The 21,371-nt window shown below is 46.7% G+C and overlaps 1 protein-coding gene across 1 annotated transcript; it reads right to left on the bottom strand.

Moving 5' to 3' along the window:
* Positions 1-1,704: 1,704 nt before the first annotated feature.
* Positions 1,705-13,588, bottom strand: LOC311521938 (extracellular tyrosine-protein kinase PKDCC-like). The gene is made up of 7 exons (XM_084630678.1): positions 12,889-13,588; positions 11,739-11,861; positions 8,272-8,543; positions 6,968-7,047; positions 6,761-6,865; positions 4,877-5,053; positions 1,705-2,805 (listed from the first exon to the last, which is right to left on the bottom strand). The coding sequence occupies exons 1-7, from the start codon at positions 13,417-13,419 to the stop codon at positions 2,702-2,704; spliced, it is 1,392 nt and encodes a 463-aa protein (XP_084486804.1). The 5' UTR covers positions 13,420-13,588; the 3' UTR covers positions 1,705-2,701.
* Between the last annotated feature and the right edge of the window lie 7,783 nt (positions 13,589-21,371).

Here is a 21,371-nt window from a genome sequence, read left to right as displayed (position 1 = left end):
CCTTTGGAAAATACAGGACATGAGCCTCACCTCCCCAAAAGCTTCTAGATTTCTTAGAATATGTCTACACTACGCGCCTTTTAGCAACACAGGTGGGCCACTACATCCATGCCGCTACAAGGTGTGCAGTGTAGCTGCTCTTTGTTGGCAGGAGAGCGGCTCCCGCCGACAAAACACAGTCCACACCGCTGCTTTTCGTTGGTAAAACTTTTGTCGTTCAAGGGTGTGCAAAAAAACACCCCCGACCGACAAAAGTTTTACCAACGAAAGTGCAGTGCAGACAAAGCTTTAGTTGCTGTAGCTCTGACTCTGGGATTTGCATATTTACAATAAACAATGTCCTCCCCCGCACCATCTGCACAAGGGCCAGGCCTGACTACCACATGGGAAACAGATAATACAATGAAGACATTCTGAAAAATTATTAGCCCAAAGGGGAGACCTCTGGGAGTGCTGGGTGTTTCAAATACTTTTTTTTTAAAAAAAAAAAAACTCGGGCCTTGACTTTTCATCAGGAGTGTGTAGAAAGATCTTTTTAATACGCACCAGGGTCACTTCGTTCTTGCAGTTTTCAGTCTTTATCCCCTCTCTTTCTAGATCCAGCAATGAGACTACACACCAGCCCTTGGCTGTTGCCATGAGGGTGTTCTGATTTGTCTCTCTTAGGGTTCAGAGAGATGGATACAATCTCAGTAACTCTTTCTAATGTAGAGCATCACATGGCAGATGCCCTGCAGCCCTCACCCAATAGAGTCAAAGTAGAACAATAGAGGACCCCCTGCCAGGGCCTCTCTCTCCAATACACTGGTCCTGTAGAAGTGGAAGGAAAGTCTTTGACTGTCCATTTAAAAAGCATTGTCTTCACAAAGCCCATAGCAGGAGGGTCATCATGATAAAAAAAGGCTTGTTGTTGTGCTAGATAGGCATTTTCATTAATTGTGTCATTTTGGAGCATAATGCAACTAGAATGGATTGCATGAGAAAGCAGAAGTGTAATGGCTCTGCTGTGCCTTAATGGAGCACTAATGAGCTAACAGGTGAGCAGCTACATTAGGAAACACAGAATAGCATGTGACAAGGAGCACAGCCTGAGGCAAATGCTCAGGAATCTCACTCTGGAGTATCCAGACCCCAATCAGGTACGTCTACACTGCAATAAAACACCAGCAGCTGGCCTGTGTAAGCTGACTCTGTCTCATGGAGCTATAACCTTGCACTGGAGACATTTGGGCTTGGGCTGGAGAAACTTATACTGCAATTTTATAGCACCGCAGCCTGCATCAGCGGACGTCAGCCGACCCTGGATGTTTTACTGCAGTGTAACCATACCCCTTGTGGCCTACAGCTGGCCACTGCAGGGTAATGAGAGTATGGCGGTTGAGTAGCCAATATGGTCTTATTGCTCCCTGTACACTCACCATTAGATGGCATGAAATCCCTGGTCATGTCCAAAACATACTCACCTTCTTCACAGCAGTGCAGAGAACCACCGTGAAGGCCTACTCCATAGTGCACACAGCCTGCGTGGTCCCACTCTATGCACGGTGCTTGAGGCTCTGAGTTGAGGGAAGTTCCTTTGCAGGTGGGGGGTAAGGCCTATTGTGACTTGGCTTTCCTGAATTGGACCACAAAAATGGTCCGGAAAAAAGAACAGGTAGTGCAGTACTCCCAGTCATTCCTGTCCAGACACAATGTTAGGTACGTCTCCATTTATTGCAGTTTAAAATGCATAGAAATCCTGAAGCCTTTTCAGAGGAACTGTGCGCAGAGAGCCCATGCAATATATTATCAAAGCAATAAAACCACCCTCCCCCTTCACCTCATTGTCAAGAGGAGAATAGCAGTTCTTTAGGATACAGAATAGAACTTCAGACAAATATTTTGAACATTTTGCTCAGCAGAATTTCTTTCATTGAAAGTAACACTGGATAACCTTCAAGGTTGATACAAGGGAACTGGTGTTTTCAAATGCACACATCAAACCCAAACTCTGCATCCAAACATCCCAAACTTTGGATCTGGATTTGAACTGCACACCTACTCCCCTGCCCTGTTACGGGCTGAACCAAAACTCTGGATCTGAACTGGATACCTCCTTCCCCCAGTGGGTTGAACCCAAACCCTGCATTCTGAACTGCATACCTTGACCTCCTGCCTCCCACCCCCCTGGGCAGATCCAAAATCATGGCTCAGGATCCAAACAGTGCACTTTGGGCCTCATCACTAATGTATGGATTCTTTACATTTATGATGTTACTAAATCCCTTTTGGCAGCCCCATCATTGGGGAGTTATGTGTTCTTCAGAGGTGCATTATTCATAGATTTTCAAAGACAGATGAACTAACTAGGACTACTACAGCCAAGTCCCTCACGGCCATTTCTATTCCTTTGCTGACAAGTTCTGAAAGCAGCAAGATGAGGTTCTGAAAATTGCAACAACATTTGAACCAAAACTGCAAATGTTTACAGGGAATAGCAGAGTCTGGGAACAGGTTAAGAACCAGGTGGGGTTGTGTAGAGCAGAGCATTTGGCTACGAATAATCTCTGCTTTGATCAAAAAGACAGCACCATTTTACTCAGTCCAGGATAGTATGGAGATCACATCCTAAAGCAAAATAAAAAGTACCATTCCTTTTGGTAGATGATGTTCTCCCCAATGACTCCTCCCCAAATTGCTGAATGTGAGCTCTCACTGTTTTTTAAAGTCTTTCCCTCGAGGGAGCAGATCGTTTAATATAGAGTACCGCATTGTCGTCTGGTATTAAGTCAGTCAGGCAACTTCGAAATGAGGCGAGTGGGCGTCCTGGTAAGAAAATAAAAATGCAAGTTTAAACAGAGGAGATGGGTCATCTTGGTTCTTTAGATTCCAAGAAAGATTTATATATAAAATTCTCTCTAAGCGGGTTCCTTTTACACCAGCTATGTGCATTTGAGGCATCCTTCCTACATTCCCTGTGCATCCACGATCCTCACCAATTTCAGTAGGAGTACACAAGAAATACAGGATCAGGCTCCATAGGCTTTATGTCTCAATCTGTATTACAGAGTTACATTAACAAGTTACTGCCAAACACCAGCAGCTCCAGTTAATGTGAATGCAAGATCTGGGCCCTCAGCATGTCCGAAAAATCAGGCCACAAGTAACAGAATTGTCCTTTTTGGCAACTCAGAAACAAAGACTTATTACAAAATATGAGGAAGAAAAAGCTTAGGAGAATAAAAAGAGACGACAGAAATGGACTTGATACAGGTCAGCCTGTTGCAGAAACAGAATGCAGCGACACAGGGAGGATGTTCTATTCCATTCTGTATAGGTGTTTATACCGTGCTCATCACCATAGTAGCTGAGCACCTTCTAATAGCACACGAAGCATGTGATGAACATCTGTTACATTATAAAACCTAGAAGAGATGCAGAATACAATACCCATGCATAAACCATTGCTACTGTGAAACTGGCCCAGAGGCCAGACGTATTGTTTTGTCAGCACATGAATACTCTCTTATACAATAAAGTTATCCGTGTACAATTTTCGTACAAACGTATAGAGTACGATTTAAATATTTTTTTAATACAAAACACCAAAGAGCAGCCATGTATCATGTCAGCAGACAAGATACATGATCATAACCACCATGGTAACAATGCCTGTTTAATGTTCATATACCTTATTCAGTATTCACATTATAAGTAATAGCTTAGACTTGCTGAAGTGTCAGCTAAATGAGGGGATTTACAGTGTAATTCTAAAACCATACAAGCTGGCTTCAATGAAAGGCTGTAATCAGAGCTAATTACAGGGATGTTTGTGAAACTCATTGGTCTGGGGCTTTATTTTGATATAAAAAGGAGCAAAACTATTGTAAACTATGGTTCTTTTGAGTATAATGATAGTAACCGCCTACTTTTATATCTCTTCTTTCACCTCAAAGGACCCAAAAGCTTTTTATAAACAGTACATACCACAGCAATTGCCTCACCTACTACTGAAGTGCAGCTATCTCTGGGGTGGATCATAGCAACTATTTAAAAGTGCATACCAACACCATGCAAAACTGTAGCAGAGGAAGTGAAGAAAATTATCACATCCTGTTGAAGATGCTGATGGAATTCACTGAGGAAGAATGTAATTAACCAAACATGGACACAGACACTAAAATCTCCCATTATTCTTGCAAGATATATGGTATCTTTAATGACCACAAAAGGTAGCTTCCTATCTTATATTAAGTTTCTATATGGTGTTTTTCCTCCATAAATCTCAAAGAGGGGCAGTATCATTATCCCCATTATACAGATGGGGAAACTGAGGCACAGACCGGGAAGTGACTTGCTCAGTAGGTTAGCAGCAGAACTGGGAATAGACCCCAAATCTTCTGAGTCCCAGTCCAGTGCTCTAGTCACTAGGCCACACTGCCTCTCCTAGACAATACTTTGAGATGGTTCTTCCAAGATAACTGTGCCACCTAGCACCATGCCGGAGCACTGGCACAGTACTGACCCGGAGAACAGAGCCACCTCCTGAATCACCCACACCACTTCCTAAGCACTCTGAATTTTTCATGGCAGAGCAACCTCTTATCTCAGTACTGATCAGGCCAGACCCTATACGGCTTGTGAAATCTAACCAGATCAGAACCCAGCATGGTATGGCTTCTATTAAATCAAACAGAACAGCAGCTTTATGCAGTGGGACATGATACCAGTTCCTAAGTGTAATATCATGCTTTTTTAAACACAGGATCTAAAGGGAACCTTTTTGACTTCCTTCGTGCATGCTTTCTGTCATACGTCCCAGCAACTTACAACTAGCTCTGGCCATCTGTACTGAAAGATCTTTATTGGGATTTTCGATAAAATAAAGTCATCTCACCTGTCCACGTTCTCTGTTGAGTGACAATAAAACTTTGGCACTGTGGTTGAGAGTTACAGATTGCTGCAGCTTCCTCTGCATTATGAATGGAGAGCAAACATCCCAGATGGCTGTAGGAGGGCCAGCATTTATAGTCCTGCATTTCCATGGTTCGGAATCCCTTTAGGGTGATGTAGTCTGAGAAACAGAATAAAAACTAGTAGATAGGGAAGCAGCCTTTAGGAAACTTTTAATATAATCCAAAAGGAAGATACCCTGCAGTATGTTACGGTTACATCATAAAGTTAATACTTTGCCCTTGCGTGACATCCTTCATTCAAATAAGACAGAGAGAAGTTACAGATTTCAGAGTAGCAGCCGTGTTAGTCTGTATTCGCAAAAAGAAGAGGAGTACTTGTGGCACCTTAGAGACTAACCAATTTATTTGAGCATAAGCTTTCGTGAGCTACAGCTCACTTCATCGGATGCAACTCTGAAGTGAGCGGTAGCTCACGAAAGCTTATGCTCAAATAGAGAAGTTACAGTAGCCTGCTCAGACTGAGCCAGTGGAGGAGCCAAGCACAGAACACATACATTTTAACTTAACCCCCACTGCTTTAACCACTAGATTTGTCTAGTGCCTCCCAGAAAGATATGACAGAGCGGGCAATGTTTAAGGCTACCGCTCACTCACTGCTAAGCTTTCTGCCCCTTTGTGGAGGTGCAAAATAGGACAGAGGCGCTAATTTTAGCACACTGCTAATGAACACTGATGGATAAACTGAGGGAGAGACATTGTTAGAAAATACGACTGTTAGAAATGCAGGCCCATCTGTGTAAGAGTGCACCTACATTTTTGCACATGCTCTGCTTGCAAGCATGCCATTTCCAGAGTCGATGTAAATCTGGCACTCCACGGGTATTGCAATTCATGCCCATCCCAAGTTTGCATGGGAACACTTAGGAAATCTAGGGCCACAACACCTTTTGTGCGCAAAGCAGCAAGGAATGAACTTTTTCATAAGGAAGAATGATTAGCCACTTTTCTCCACCATGGAAAGGGTTCCCTTCTTTTGTACAGATGAACAAAGCCCCAAACTATTATCCATGGTCCACCAATGACTCAAAGCAGCAGATAGGTTGCACAATGAAACTGGAGAAAAATAAAAGTATCACAGGGCTCCGTGGGTAAAGAGAGTGGAAGCCATCTGAGGATCTTTCCTACCAACTGGTCCACAGAAGTAAAAAGCTGGAGGGCCACTTAAGATATTAACAGGACATATATTCACTTGAAACACAAACTGATGCACATGTTGAAAGGACTGTGAGTAGAGTACTTAAAGCAGCACACACGCATGTGCACACAGACAAGCCAGATTGTTCTGCAAGGTATGTACAATGTAGTACAAGCAATCACATGCAACTCTCATGAAAAAACAGCAAAGATTGCACCAAAGAGAAAGAAACAAAGATACTAAGGCCAGCTCCACACTAGAAACGTTTGCTGGTATAGCAATATCAACTAGGGAGTGATTTTGGGTGATTCTTTATTGTTTCGGTGATACTTCTATTTTAAAAAACACCAGTGCAGATGCAGTTATACCGGCATAAAAATGCTTTAGCTGGTATGGCTTATTTCACCTTTTTTTCTGGTGTGGCAGCATCTACTTTAGGAGGGCTTGATTGTATAGCTATACCTGTATAGTTTTACTGGTAAACCTTTTCTAGTGCAGACTAGGCCTAAGTGTGCCAAATTCTGCCCTCACGTACATCCACTGTGTCCACTGGGGCTGCATGAGCGTAACTGAGATCAGAATTTGGCCATATTTGGGAACCACAAGATTCTTACAGTCCGATTGCACTGCAGTCATTGAACTATTATCTAAAGACTCTGAAGCCATGTACCTTTTAAAAGAGGAAGCCTGTTCTGTAGATATAGCCCAGACTTGTACAAATGTAAAACTTTTTCAAAAGCTCCTAGGGTTTCATTTATTCCATATCGTAAATCACCTACATTAAAAAGAAAAATATGACAGAAGTAATTAACCTGATAAAATATCATTTAGAATGTTTTCTCATAAAAGACAATGGAGTCTAAATATTAGCTTGTACCTGTTCCATTCAGAATATCACCCAGAAGGGGCCGCAAAGCAGAAGGTGCAGTGTGTGGCAAAAGATATGTGAAAAAATACCTGCAAAGAAATCCCACAGGCTTGTTAGAAGTGAGAGGTCTCAATATGTCAACAGTTACTCCTCTCTAAATTGTCACTGTCCATCTCAGGAGGACGATTCTGTTCTATTCAGGTTGTTACACAATGCCCAATACTGTGGTGCTGGAGCACCATAACTGGCTTCTCATAGATCATGTTGCCAGTCCCTCTTAAAGCTTGGTCCCTGTGGCATATAGTGCTGCCAAGTGCTTTATTCAGTCTGATTTAAAGGATTCAAGCAATGAAGCTTTCACTAAATTCCCCTGCAAGGCTTCTATTTATATTGCCTTGCTCACCTTTAACCAGTGACTTTCCAGTCTACAAAGGACATGTATGCTCTCTCACCTAGGGCAACCTTGTAAGGCCTTGTGCTACCAAGGCTTGGCAGCCCATTATTAACTGAAAGATAGGGTAGCTCATTATTAATTCCTTGAACCATCCAGTCCCTCCACAAAGCTGCTGCTCTAAAAGGGATGGGTAATTATTGCAAGACTATGATTTTCTTTTAGGGTGAAATTAGGATCCCTCAATAACAGTGTCTCCCTCTTAAACCCCTGAACATTATAATAATGGGTGATCAAGACTTTCACCTCCAGGTCAGCTGTTCAAATCTAGCCCAGATCAATGGAGAGAGGAAGTCGCCGTCTTTTGATGACGGATTGGTGGCCTAGGTGAAGTGACTTGACAGTCTCAGTTCAATTCCCAATAGATGTCCATCTCTATTTCTTCTTCGCTCCTTTGTTGCCCATCTCAAGCGAGGGGCCATGAGTTAAAAGGGACAAAGAGACTAAACTATACTGTTCTCATACAGAGGAAACTCCACCTGCAGTACCACCAAGCTGAGGCACATTGGTGGGGAAGCTTGCAGTGCCTCTGCTGTGGATAGTTAGAGGATTGCCATCTCCAAGGCTGTCGTGGGACCTCTGGGAAACAATAAGTTCACTGTGGAAAGTTTTTTGGGCAGGTTTATTGGTGATCATAGAGGGAGGCAGCGCAGGAGGGGTGTCTGCATTCTTACTAGCCAATGACTACGCTGTTTTCAATTCTTAGCTAACAAGGAAAATAATATTTGCTACAAAGAGATTCTTAATAAATCTCTCTCTCTCTCTGTATACTACATAGAATAAGTACAGGATACTGCTCACTATATGGTATTGTGCAAATTATGATCAAATCTGCCAAATTTTTCTATATAATTGCACATACCGGTATGCATTAAAAAGATTCTTCTTTTCATTTAGTCCATCACATTTCCCAGCTGCAGTACATTTGAGAATGAAGCTTTTTGCAGGGAAGTCTAGTGTGCAGTCATTATCTTCCTTGCATGACAGTTCCTCAGTGCTGGCATCGTCCATGTCTGTCACTTTTAAGTTTCCATCCACCATAACAAACTGCCTTGGCTGGAAATCCAAGAGGACTATTGAACCCAGAGGGGAATGTGCCAGGTAAAACAGCAGTTTCACTAGACTCAGGCAAATCTGAGAAAGAGGAGATGAATACGCATGGGAAACATAGTCCAAAAAAAGCTATTAAACTGGAAGAAGGGGAAAGGCATTCAATGAAATTAAAGACAAGAAATGTACAGTAATTAAGAGGAAATTATGTGTACGTTACAAGCTGTATTGTCAATATTGCCAGAGGATTTTACTGTCATAAACAGTTTAGCAATGTTTGTTAAATATGCATACGCACAAAAAGAAACCTTTACAGTTACATCACTAGGATAAAAAGCTACAAGGGATAAAATATCAGCTTTCATGCTTCAGGCCATATGTAGATTGCCAGCTGGGATCAGGAAGGTGTTTTCCACCCTGGTACAGCATTACACAATTAGCCCCTGATCCTGCAACTGTTCCATGCACTTGGACTCCTGCACCCACATGGAAGCCCATGTACTTCAGTCGACATGAGTTCAGGGGTTGGTTCACTCAGGACAGCTTACAGGATCAGTGCCTAGTGTGGTGCATCATGGGATAAAAGCAGGCAGGGACCATCAGTATAGACCACTGCCATAGTCAGGATATAAGCACAGATGGTCCAATTATCTGTTCTGGAACAGCACTCCCTATGTAAAACTATTGTACTAAATGTTTTGTTCATTAACGGTATATCTACACTGCAATTAAAAACCCACAGCTGGCCCATGCCCGCTGACTTGGGCTTAGGGGCTGTTTAATTACAGTGTAGTCATTCAGGTTTGGACGGGGTGCAGGTAGGGTTGCCAACTTTTTAATTGCACAAAACTGAACACCCTTGCCCCGCCCCCTACCCCACTCCTGCTCCAAGGCCCCTGCCCCACCCCTTTTCCAAGGCTCCGCCCCCCACTCACTCCATCCCCCCTCCCTCTGTCGCTCACTCTCCCCCACCCTCACTCACTTGCTCATTTTCAGTGAGCTGGGGCAGGGGATTGGGGTGCGGGAGCAGGTGAGGGCGTCGGCTGGGGGTATGGGCTCTGGGGTGGAGCCAGGAATGAGGGGTTCGGGGTGCAGGAGGGGGATCCATGCTGGGGCAGGGGTGCAGGAGGGGGTGAGGGCTCTGGCTGGGGGTGCAGGCTCTGGGGTGGGGCCGGGAATGAGGGGTTTGGGGTGCTGGAGGGGGATCCGGGCTGGGGCAGGGGTGTGGGAGCCCTTTCCTTCTGCTGGAGCCTGCCATGAAGCCCCTATGCTGAGTTTTGGATGTCTTAGTCTGTTGGTGGCTATGACTGTGGTAGCCACATTCAGCCTTGTGGATCACATGCTTTTGGGGGTTTTATGGTTTGAGGGTTTTTTAACCAAAGAATTTCTCACTGATTGCAGTGTAGTTCTTCCTTTAACTTCAACATCATCCTCTCTCCAGTAAAGCAAATAAGCAGCAGCCATTACAGTGAGGCCCTGACCAAGACCTCTGAGGGCATTACCATAATACAAATAATAAAAATAACTTCCATGTCATACGTAATTTATGCTAACGGAGAGCTAAAGAGCCTCACTTGGCCTCTCACCTACCGGACTGAGACATCAATTTATTATTATTTGTATGATAATAGTACCAAGAGGCCCCAAACAAGATCAGAGCCCTACTGGACAAATACACTGTAAGAGATGGTCCCCTGAAGAGCTTATAATCTAGACCAGGGGTGGGCAAACTATGGCCCGGGGGCCATATCCGGCCCTTCAGATGTTTAAATCCGGCCCTCGAGCTCCTGCCGGGGAGCGGGGTCCGGGGCTTGTCCAGCTCCACGTGTGCCATAGCTCCACGCGGCTCCCGGAAGCAGCAGCATGTCCCCCCTCCGGCTTCTACGCATGGAGGAGAACAGGGGATCCACACACTGCCCCCGCCCCAAGCAGCGCCCCCGCAGCTCCCATTGGCAGGCAGTCCTGACCCCCTCCGCTGCCCTGACCCCCTGCCCCAGCCCTGATCCCCGTCCCACTCTCCAAACCCCTCGGTCCCACCCTCCTGCACCCCAGAGCCTTCACCTCCCCCACCTGCACCCCAACCCCCTGTCCCAGCCCAGATCCCCCTCCTGCACCCTGAACTCCTCATTTCTGGCCCTGCCCAAAAGTCTGCACCCCCAGCTGGAGCCCTCACCCCCTCCTGCACCCCAATCCCCAATTTCATGAGAATTCCTGGCCTGCCATACAATTTCCATACCCAGATGTGGCCCTTGGGCCACAAAGTTTGCCCACCCCTGAGCTACAAAAAGGATAAGAAACAGAAAAAGGATAAGAGAAAAGACAGAAGCGCAGAGGGGTGAAGTAACTTGCCCAAGGTCATGTAGGAGGTCAGTCAGTGGAAGGGCCTGGAACAGAACTAGTCTCTGTCCCTTGCTCCATCCACTGGAACATAATGCCACTGCAATAATGGGCCTCCCTATACAAATCAATAAACCTCTCTGCAAAGGCGTGCAGAACAGAAGGAACCAGACATCCAGTCAGACAAACACAATACTATCTCTAGGCAGGATTCTTTAGACTTTGTAATTTTAGGTCTGTTGTAACATTGCTTCGGAGGGGGAAATAAAGGAATATCTAGTAATAGTGAAGCTCCTGCTCTCTGACTGGGGCTATTATTTACTGTATTTTAAAAGGAGTGAAAACAAGATTATTTTAAGAAGATTTTAGGAACATACAGAAAGTCAGCACAACAATCCTCAAAAAGAAAAGGAGTACTTGTGGCACCTTAGAGACTAACCAATTTATTTGAGCATAAGCTTTCATGAGCTACAGCTCACTTCATCGGATGCATACCGTGGAAACTGCAGAAGACACTATATACACAGAGACCATGAAACAATACCTCCTCCCACCCCACTCTCCTGCTGGTAATAGCTTATCTAAAGTGATCACTCTCCTTACAATGTGTATGATAATCAAGTTGGGCCATTTCCAGCACAAATCCAGGTTCTCTCACCCTCCGCCCCCCCCCCCAACACAAACTCACTTTCCTGCTGGTAATAGCCCATCCAAAGTGACCACTCTCTTTACAATGCGTATGATAATCAAGGTGGGCCATTTCCAGCACAAATCCAGGTTTTCTCACCCCCACCCCCCAAACACACACACACACACAAACTCACTCTCCTGTTGGTAATAGCTCAATCCTGTGAGCCCCAGCACTCATCATGGGCTCTTTGCATTTACTCAGTTTGAGACCTAAAAGCTACTGATAAAACTGCCTTTGTTCTGTTTTCTTACTTTAAATCTCTCTTCCCAGGGAGTCTGCAGAAGCTGAATCATCTCCAGAGGGGATCCCAGCTCCAGCATAGCTGTGACCCTTATTTCAGGATCTAAGCTATTATCATAGCACTGACCATGCAACTGTAGAGAGAAAAGGAGAGATTGTTATACTGATGCATACTCAAGTACAAATGTCAAGGGAAAAGGCTGAATAAATATTGACAGATCAGCTTGGCCTCTGGGGAATATGGATTCAAGTACAGTAAAAGGCATTCAGTCTCCTATACTCTGTTTAAAGCAGGCAGACACCATGTAAATACGGTAGTACTACAGACAATACAATTCAATTGCTCTCTGTTTCGAAGTCACTGATACCGTCACAAGTATCAGGGGGTAGCTGTGTTAGTCTGTATCCACAAAAACAACAAGGAGTCCCGTGCACCTTAAAGACTAACAGATTTATTTGGGCATAAGCTTTCCTGGGTAAAAAAAACCCACTTCTCCAAATGCAATGGGATACCATCCCATTGATGCATAGTTCTATTTGCTGCCCCGACCAACAGCAGCTGTTTCGCTGAGCGAGAAAGCAGCGTGAACTGCCTTGTGTGATTCCCCCCAGCTAATGGCATCATTAGCAGGCATCAAGCCCAGAAAGAGACCCTGATTAGTTTACAGGATGTGAATCTGAAGAACTCGCTTTCTACAAAGCACGTGGCTCTGGGCGCATCCTTGCAAGAGGGTCTGTAGTAAACAACCACCCCCCCACACACCCCGTTCCCATCTCTAACCAACCCCATCAGCTTGGCTTTACTCGGAAGACCGGGATCTCCTTCCTTCGCCCATCTCCGGACGCACAGAAGTACCGGGCGGTGTAGCACAGCGGGGACAGTCCGTGAGGACACCTGGCTAATGCAGGGCGTAGCTGCCTGTGTCTGTGTGCAGTGGCTGTGAGCCAAGGAGGTCGGGCACTCGCCCCGCTACCGTCTCCCCCAAACGGGCGCTGCCGCAGCAGTTGCCCGGGGTCTCCCGCAGGCGGCCGGGCCCGGGGGGTCAGTAGCCGCGGGGCGCTGGGAGCGGCGGAGGTGGGCGAGTGGGGCAGCCGCGCGGCATTCAAGCAGCGGGGGGTCAGAAGCGCCGTGTCCCCCTCTTCCCCCGTCCCTCTACCTGCCTTGACGACGCCGGGGTGGTCGAGGCGCTGCAGCAGGGTCACCTCCTTGAGCAGCTTGTAGCTGGCCAGCCTGCGGCAGCCGGCGGGGTGCCCGTAGCGCTGCACGCAGCGGCTCACGTCGCCGCCGGCCCGGTGCACCGACTTGAGGGCGATGGCTCCGGCCCCCGGCAGCGCCGCTCGCTGCACCAGCTTGGTGAAGCCGGAGCCCACGACGCCCAGCCCGGTTACGCGGCTCAGGTCCCCGCAACCCAGGCGGCCGCCGCGGCTCAGCCCCCGCTCCGGGGGCCCGGCAGAGGTGGCCAAGCGCCGCAGGTCCCGCTGCCGCCGGCTCAGCTCGCCCAGCAGAGCCGGGGGAGGCCGCCTGGCAGGCCGGGGGCAGCCCCGCGTCCCGTTCGCCCCCCAGCAGGGGCCAGCGCCCGGGCAGCTCTGGAGGGCCAGGGCGAGTAGGGCGCTGGCGGCCAAGAGGCCGAGCAGCGCCGCCCCCCCGGGCCGGGCGAGGCTGGCGCCCTCCTTGCCCCTGGCTGCCCGCATGCGGGACGGCCCGAGCGCGGCAGCTCCCCAGCGGCCCCGCCGGCTCTGCCTGCCGGTGCACGGGGCGAGCCCAGAGGGGCGTGTCCGCCAGTCCCAGGAGCGCCGCGCCGCGGCCAGCCCCGGCTCGGCTCCCTAGGGGGCAGCTGGCCGCTCCCGCCCGCCGCGCCTCGCCTCGGAGCGGCTCCCCCTTCGCTCGGCTGCCCTCTCCCCCAGCCCGCCCCACGGAGCCTGTGCGCGTCTGCAGCCAGCCCCGCCTCTCACCCAGCCCAGGGAGGCTCCTCGTTCCTGCTGCGGAGTCGCCCCGGTGTTTTAAACCGGCCCTTTCAGTTCGCCGCAAACTGCGTTTGGGAGACAGGGAGGGGGAGATCCGGCCCTGATTTCACTGCACTGTCACCGCCGCTGAATTTGGCCCGTTAGACTTGGGCTGCTCTGGGCGGCGGAGCTGAGAGGAAGAATGGTCCCTCTGATTAGCTTGCTAGACACAGGAGGCCCCAGGTATTCAGGCATCTAACGGATTGAAATCAATGGGAGTTAGGTGCCTACATACCTTCTAAAATGTGAGTCTCTTTGTAAAATGAGGCTAATAGCACTTCCCTACCTTGCAGGCTGTTGTGAGGATAAACACATCAAAGACTGTGGGGTGCTCAGATACTTACAGTAATGGGGGACTTAGGTTCTGAGCCAAATCTATGGCACTGCAGTTAAAGGAGAATTACACTAGGTGTGAATTTGGTCCTCTGGCTTTAACTACACTGCTTTCAGTAATTCGTAGCCACAGCATGGAGAAAACATAGTGGGTCTGACTGTGACTGGTCACAGTACCCCAGTATTTCAGTGGACCTAAATGACTAGAGAAGTCAGTATGCAGTGTTGCTGTAGGTCTGTGGGCCCCAGTATATTAAATAGACAAGGTGGGTGAGGTAATATCTTTTATTGGACCAACTTCTTGTTTCTCACCAACAGAAGTCAGTCCAATAAAAGATATTACCTCACCCACCTTGTCTCCTTAGACAAGTTAGTAGTAGTCAAGAGCCTTAACTCTCAGGGCTCAGAGTTGCTCAGGCCTCTATCCCACTACTTGTTTGCTGCGATGGTGCCAGCTGAATTCATAGCAGAGTGGCATGAGAATGTGCCCTGTCGCGGAGGAAGAAATAAGGCTGCAATTCCTAGACGCCTTTGGGAGAGGATTGCAGAGTATCTCCATGAAAGTTTCATCAGGATCTCTGAGGAGGATAAAAGAGACATCCCTATTCACATAAAGGAGTGCTTCAAATTCCCACCCCCTTGCCTGGCCCAGCAAGGGAATGAAAAGCAGATGCCAGCTCTGCAGGGGTGTCATTTCAGATTTTTTTTTGGGGGGGGCAACTTTAACTGTGATTCCAGGGGCTACTTAAACACCTGAAAAGTCTAGGTTTTTTGGCGGATAATAACTTAGAAATGAGTTTTGGAGCCTTAATAAAAGAACTAAAAACTTCAATTGGTAAATAAAATTCATGCAGAATGTTTGCTCAATATCATTGTCCTTACAATATCACACCAATCACCCTCAAACACTCACATACTTTTTTATTTTCATTTCTATTACCTTCTGGAAAATTAATAAGCAAGCAAATATATGTACTCTTAATTTGTATATCTCATTTCTCATTAAAAAGTTATGAAGTCTAAAGTAGTTGGGTTTCCCCTCAAACATTCTTCTAAAATGTGGAATAACTAACAAATTAGAGAACAAATTCATTTTGCACTAGCTTAAAAAAAAGGCAAGATAAAAGGCTTTAAAGTGATAACTGGAAAGAAAATATTAGAATAGATTGACCAACATGGATTTCCTATCAGATCTAAGACACCTGAAAGTGTATTTCCAGTAGAAAAATGTTTTTTTTTTCCCAATGGCAATGTGTTTTCTTTTCCTATTAAGTTACTTCAGTAATAAGAAATAAAGTCTTAAATATTGTAATCTGTTTGTACAATGCATTTGATATTTCTCCAGCACAAATGAAAACACACTTCAGTTCAAGATACTTAAGATGTAAAGCTTCAAAACATAAACACAGATATAAAAATGGAACTTGCATTTACAAATGACTGATCTAAAAGCCTGTTTTAGCTTCTGGAAACTGTTCAGTGATATAATGTAAAATAGAAATCCTGAGTATGTATCTACAGTGACCCAACTGGATGATTTTTAACCATTTTTTAATGATAACATGACACTATGTGTCTTAAATATTATTAAGACAATTTGCCCTCTAAACAATGTCATTTTAAGGGCATACTCATACATTAAGGAAGTTAGTAAAGAGTTTTGTTCCAGAGCTGTAACAAACTTGTAGGATTAACATGAAAGCAGGAGGATGGTCTGAATACATCATGAAGCGCCATGACAGGTATGCTTGTTCTTTAATTCTTTGAGTGGAGTTTTGCTGGCAGGGAATTAGCTAAATAGGGAGACAAAAGAAGGATGAGGGGACATTGAAGCATGGGGATAAAATGGAAGGTGAAAAGAAGAGAGGAGGAGTGAATGGGGAAGAGAAAAAAGCTTGATTTACACTACATCATAGTTATACCGACCTTAACCCTCCATGTACACAGCACTATGTCAGCAGGAGATGGAGTTATTAAGCCGACGGGAGATCTCTCTCCCATCAGCTTAGAGCCTGATCACCAAATGGCCTGCAGTGCAGCTGTGGGAATGTAAATTTGTAGTGTAGATCGGCCCAAAGATTAAAAACCTCATCAGCAAAGCTCAACAGATCCCACAGTGACTTCCTCTGCAGCATGAAGCAGGGATCATCTGGACACACTCCACCTAATCAATTCCCTGCCACACACTGGATGGGCCTCCGGGCATTGGTGGCATCTCGGTCTCTTCTTCCCTGCCTGCGGCTTGCAACAGTTTAGCCTCCTGAGGACTGGAAAGGGAACAAGGCATTTAGCTCTGATTTGGTCCAATAAAATTTGTTTGGAAAGATTCAGAATCAAGTTTTTTATAAAATAAGGCACAGCCAGCCAGGCAGACTGATTAACCCTGGTTCCCAGGCTAGCTACCAAGTCAGTGGGAGAGCTGGAGCCAGAACCCAAGAGTCCTGACTGTGTGGCACACTCAATTTTAGAGCTGCAGCCTTATGGAGAGGAGAGTATGTTTGGGATTAAGAGAGGAGAAGGAGAGTGAAGGACAGTGGCATGAGGAGCTGGAGAGAGAAAAGCCACCACAGGTGGATCAGTGCAGTCAGTGCAGTCAGTGCAGCAGCAGTTCTGACACCAGAGAGAGGAGAGAGCGCTGGAGCAGCGCTGAGAAAAAGAACAGGAAGAAAACTCAAGGAGAATGCCCATGAGGGGGTGATCACAGATGCAGCCCTGTTGTGACATAGTCCCCTTAGTAGCCTGAGGTGAAAGGAATAGACACCAGTTAAATGTGAATTGAGGAAACTCTGTGACCAATACCAATGGAGCAGGAATCATGGGACCATTATCTCTCCCCTTTCCTCTCAGGGGAAAATGTTGGAGCCCTATTCCTGACTGGGCCAGGAGGAGGAAAACAAAGTATCTGAGTGAGTTACAGATGGGTTGCTACAAATATACTGAAAGTCCAAAGGAACCAATGGCAGAGGTCTGTGTCAGGTCCAGGGGCACAGACTGGCACACTGGCTGGAGGGAGACGGTGGATGCCCTCAGCATGGTGATGAGGACTACAGCAGCTGCTGAGGGGTTGTCATGAATTGCTAAGAGCCTGTCCATCCACCCAAGGGGCTGACCAGATGGCAGGGTGAGAGTTGGGCATGCAACCTTCCAGTGCTTGCCAATACGGACACAAGGACACACCCATGCTTCCATGGACACATGAGACCGCCTCACAAGGGCAGGGCAGTATTTCTGCTACTGGGTGTCTCCCACTGCGGGCTCCTAAATGGGTGGTGGGCCGATGTCAATGCAGACGGGGCCAAACCCTTTAGCTTCAGCCTGTACTTCACAGATGATTGAATAAACAGCCCAGCCAGCAACAGAGTTGATTCTTCCTGAGCCATTGGGATAGAGCTTGAGAGGGGTGAAATTTAGGGGGCTGTGATTCCAGGGTAAGAAACTCAGTTCTCTGGAAATAACATGGAATATAGGGCACAGCATCGGGGTCCTGCTTGGCTATGGCCTTTAGAGTTACAACAAGAACAGTAAAAAGAAAAGGAGTACTTGTGGCACCTTAGAGACTAACCAATTTATTTGAGCATAAGCTTTCGTGAGCTACAGCTCACTTCATCGGATGCATACCGTGGAAACTGCAGCAGACTTTATATATACACAGAGAATATGAAACAATACCTCCTCCCACCCCACTGTCCTGCTGGTAATAGCTTATCTAAAGTGATCATCAGGTGGGCCATTTCCAGCACAAATCCAGGTTTTCTCACCCTCCACCCCCCCACACAAATTCACTCTCCCGCGGAGAGTGCATTTGCATTGTACAATGTACAAATGGCCCACCTGATGATCACTTTAGATAAGCTATTACCAGCAGGACAGTGGGGTGGGAGGAGGTATTGTTTCATATTCTCTGTGTATATATAAAGTCTGCTGCAGTTTCCACGGTATGCATCCGATGAAGTGAGCTGTAGCTCACGAAAGCTTATGCTCAAATAAATTGGTTAGTCTCTAAGGTGCCACAAGTACTCCTTTTCTTTTTGCGAATACAGACTAACACGGCTGTTACTCTGAAACAAGAACAGTAATGAAATCATAACTTTAATAGTGTCAGACTGAGCTTAGTGGGGATTGGAGCTGGTTGGGAGCAGGGACTATGATTGTGAAGTCAGTTAGAATGCAGCAATTTCGCTGGGCAGCAGCTCTTCAGGGCAGTTGGGCTGATCAGTGGGCATCATAATACTGATGACCTCTGCTCTTCAGTCAGTGCTCCAGGACCAGCCCCGGCACTCTCACAGGGTCAGCCCTAGACCAAATTGTGCCCCAGGCAAGGAGCATCTTTGATTTCCCCTCCTCCATTTGTTAAACCTTTGAATACCGTCTTTTTTATTGCATTGGTAGCCCATTTTATGACTTTGATTCATGATTTGCATGCATGATTTATCCCTGTCACATAAGATGATAAATTTGCGCACTAGGATCTGTAAAGCTGTATTTATTCATGCCATATAAAAGCAAATAAAAACATTTGTTTCCTCTAAGCTTTTAATTTTAAGAATAACTGAAATGTACTAACATCAAGAAATTGAACTGTGCACCAATATTGGGTGGCCCAACATTAAATAGTGTTACAATTGGTGATGGTCTTAGAATATTAACCCTAGTCCTTTAGTTCAAATCTTGCTTTTCTTGCCTTTGCCCTCATGAACCGAAGCACAGGGTCAGAGAGATCGAAAGACTGGCCAATGGCATTTTCAAATGATAAAATAGCAAGCAATGTCAGTCTCTCGTTGGCTATCACTGATCAAAGATATGTTTTAATGGGCCTGAGCTTCAAAAAGTTGTGCTCACCACACATGACTGTGACCGGCAACCTGAGCAGAATCCTCAAAGCTAGCCACACATTAGGAAGAGTGTCCTTCAGCTCTGCATCATGAATGAACTGGAGAATGTGGAGTGAAGAGTGCTTCCTGTGTTGCAAGATGCGACGGATATTGTCCTGTGTTCCCTCTAAGCTGCGCAGTCGGGCGGCACTTGATTAGCAGAGCCACACATATCTGTCACCATGTGTTCAGGTGTCCCCTCCTCCCCCGCCCTGCTGCTTTGCAGCCACATTGCTCCTGCAGCTGCTCCCGGGACCATCCTGCTGGCTGTGCAGAGCAGGGGAGGGTGCTAATGTCAGGGTGTCTCCCTCCCCCTGCTCCTGTACCCCATCTCCACAGAGCAGGGGAGAGGGGACAGGGCTCAGGACTCGGAGCAGGAGAGCTGCTGCAATCTGAGGTGTGAACAAGCCTTCTGGACAGTGTGCGCCTTAAAGAGACAGCACACGGTCTCTCAAAGACTTTCCCAGCAGCCAGTTTACACAATCTCTGTCTCCGTCTCTGACTCTCTCTCTCTCACACACACACACAGACACACACAGACACACACACACACACACACACGCTGTCTCTCCCCCTCCCCCCTCTCTGCAGAGCGGTGGAGGGGGGACAGGGCTCAGGAGCAAGAGAGCTTTCAGTGAGTGCCTTAAGGAGACAGCACACAGCATCTCTCGGAAACTTCCCCAGCAGCCAGCACACACACAGTCTCTGTGTGTCTCTCACACACACACTGTCTCTAGGTCACCCCCCCCCCCACACACACACATACTGTCTGTGTGTGTCTCTCTCTCTCTTTCTCTCTCACACACACTGTCTCACTGACACACACACACACTCTCTGTGTGTCTCTCCCCATTACACACACTCTCTGTGTCACACACACAGTCTGTCAGTCACACACACAGTCTCTGTCTCACACACATATACGCACTGTCTCTCTGTCTCTCTCACACACACACACACGGTCTGTGTGGCTCTCTCTCTCACAGACACACACACACAGTTTTTCACACTTCCCTCCCAACACATACTTGCATTATTGTTGTTGTTACTTCTTGGTACTTCCTGCAATGCACATATATGCTCTGTAATTTTATTCTTTCAAAGTGTGTTATTTGTTTTTTGACTGGTCTATGCATTTCATAATTTTTATTTCTTTCTTATGCTTAAATTTAATTCTTTGAGTCGTGAGTTCTAAAATGCCTAACCTGTCCCGGCTGGAGTAATTATCCTTATAATAACTTTTTAAAAACATATATCTAAGTATCTAGGTTTTTTTATTCTACTGGTGGGGCATATCCACACATCACCTCCGTGCACATAACAAAATTCATTCCGCACATGGATGAAAAAAATGAGAGGGAACATTGATGTTGTCCAATTCGACACAGAGGTCTTTAGCATTGACATCTGAACATTCCCTATGTGTCAGCATCTGGTGAAGGTCCGTACAATTGTTCAAGAGTGTTTTCCTGTCCACCAGCAACTTAGTAAGGTAATACAAAAGCCCCCAGCTCTTTTTGTTTGTCCTAACCTTTCTTCGATGGACACTTGAGCAGTGTCAACAAGCGAGCAAAAAAACTCCAGATAGAGGTGTGGGGGTTGGCTCTGGGGTATCAGTTCAGGTTTCCATAGAGATGGAGCTGGTGGAGAAATTCAGAAAGAGATCCAGGTCCGGATTCAACTTCTTGCCTCAATTAAGAAGAGCTGGAGCCCAAGTGATGTGGTAAGAGACAGGTCTCTTGACAAATTAGCTGAGGAAACCTAGAGTGAATAACAAGGACTCGGTTCTGGGGGAAGCTGGAGTGTGAACAAACCAAAGTAGCTGAGTGGGCAGAATGATCAGCTGAAATGCAACACTGCAACACTGGGTAGGAGCAATTCTAAGAGGGTGCTACCATTGTGCAGGCTGTACTGGGATATACCATTGGGGTGGCACCAGCTTTCCATTGCTGACTCTCCTGTCACTGATGTCAGAATGAGGAAAGGACTGTCCCTACCCCAGAGGAGTTTAGCATTCTTGTTCTAACAATGTCATCTCTGCCCATAGGTCTAACAGTGCACAAGCAGCCACAGTCCATCCACAGAGAGAGAGAGAGAGAGGAAGGAATGAGCAAGAGAGATTTGGAGCCCATCAGCAAAGACCAACACATCCCATTGTGCTGTGAGTGAGGTTTGCTGTCACACAACAGAGAGAGAGGAGAATGTTCTGCTTTTCTCTCAGCGTTATTCAGTCTGGGAGGTCTCTGGGGCAGGGATGGCTGGGATTTGTGTGGTGTAAGCGCACAACATGCTCAAGGCACTATCCCCATGATTTACACTGACCCCCCTGCTCCATCCTGCTACCCGCCGTCCGGGCCAGTGACACACAACAAACCTCCTCCCTAGGCCATGGAGAGAACAGGAAGCGCTACACTGCACACACATTACTTTTAATAT

This window comes from Lepidochelys olivacea (genome assembly GCF_965140295.1).
Source record: "Lepidochelys olivacea isolate rLepOli2 genome assembly, chromosome: 6".
In the NCBI taxonomy this organism is placed as follows: Eukaryota; Metazoa; Chordata; order Testudines; family Cheloniidae; genus Lepidochelys; species Lepidochelys olivacea.
The sequence above is the reverse complement of the archived record's forward strand: the minus strand, read 5'-3'. Positions and strand labels throughout refer to the sequence as shown.

Excerpts from the sequence above, each read along its gene's own strand:
- LOC311521938 (XM_084630678.1), bottom strand. The coding sequence starts at position 13,419 with ATGCGGGCAGCCAGGGGCAAGGAGGGCGCCAGCCTCGCCCGGCCCGGG. Across the intron at positions 8,544-11,738 it reads CCTGGGAAGAGAGATTTAAA|ATTTGCCTGAGTCTAGTGAA; the intron begins GTAAGAAAACAG and ends CCTCTTTCTCAG. Across the intron at positions 5,054-6,760 it reads CAGGCTTCCTCTTTTAAAAG|ACTACATCACCCTAAAGGGA; the intron begins GTACATGGCTTC and ends TCTGTTTCTCAG.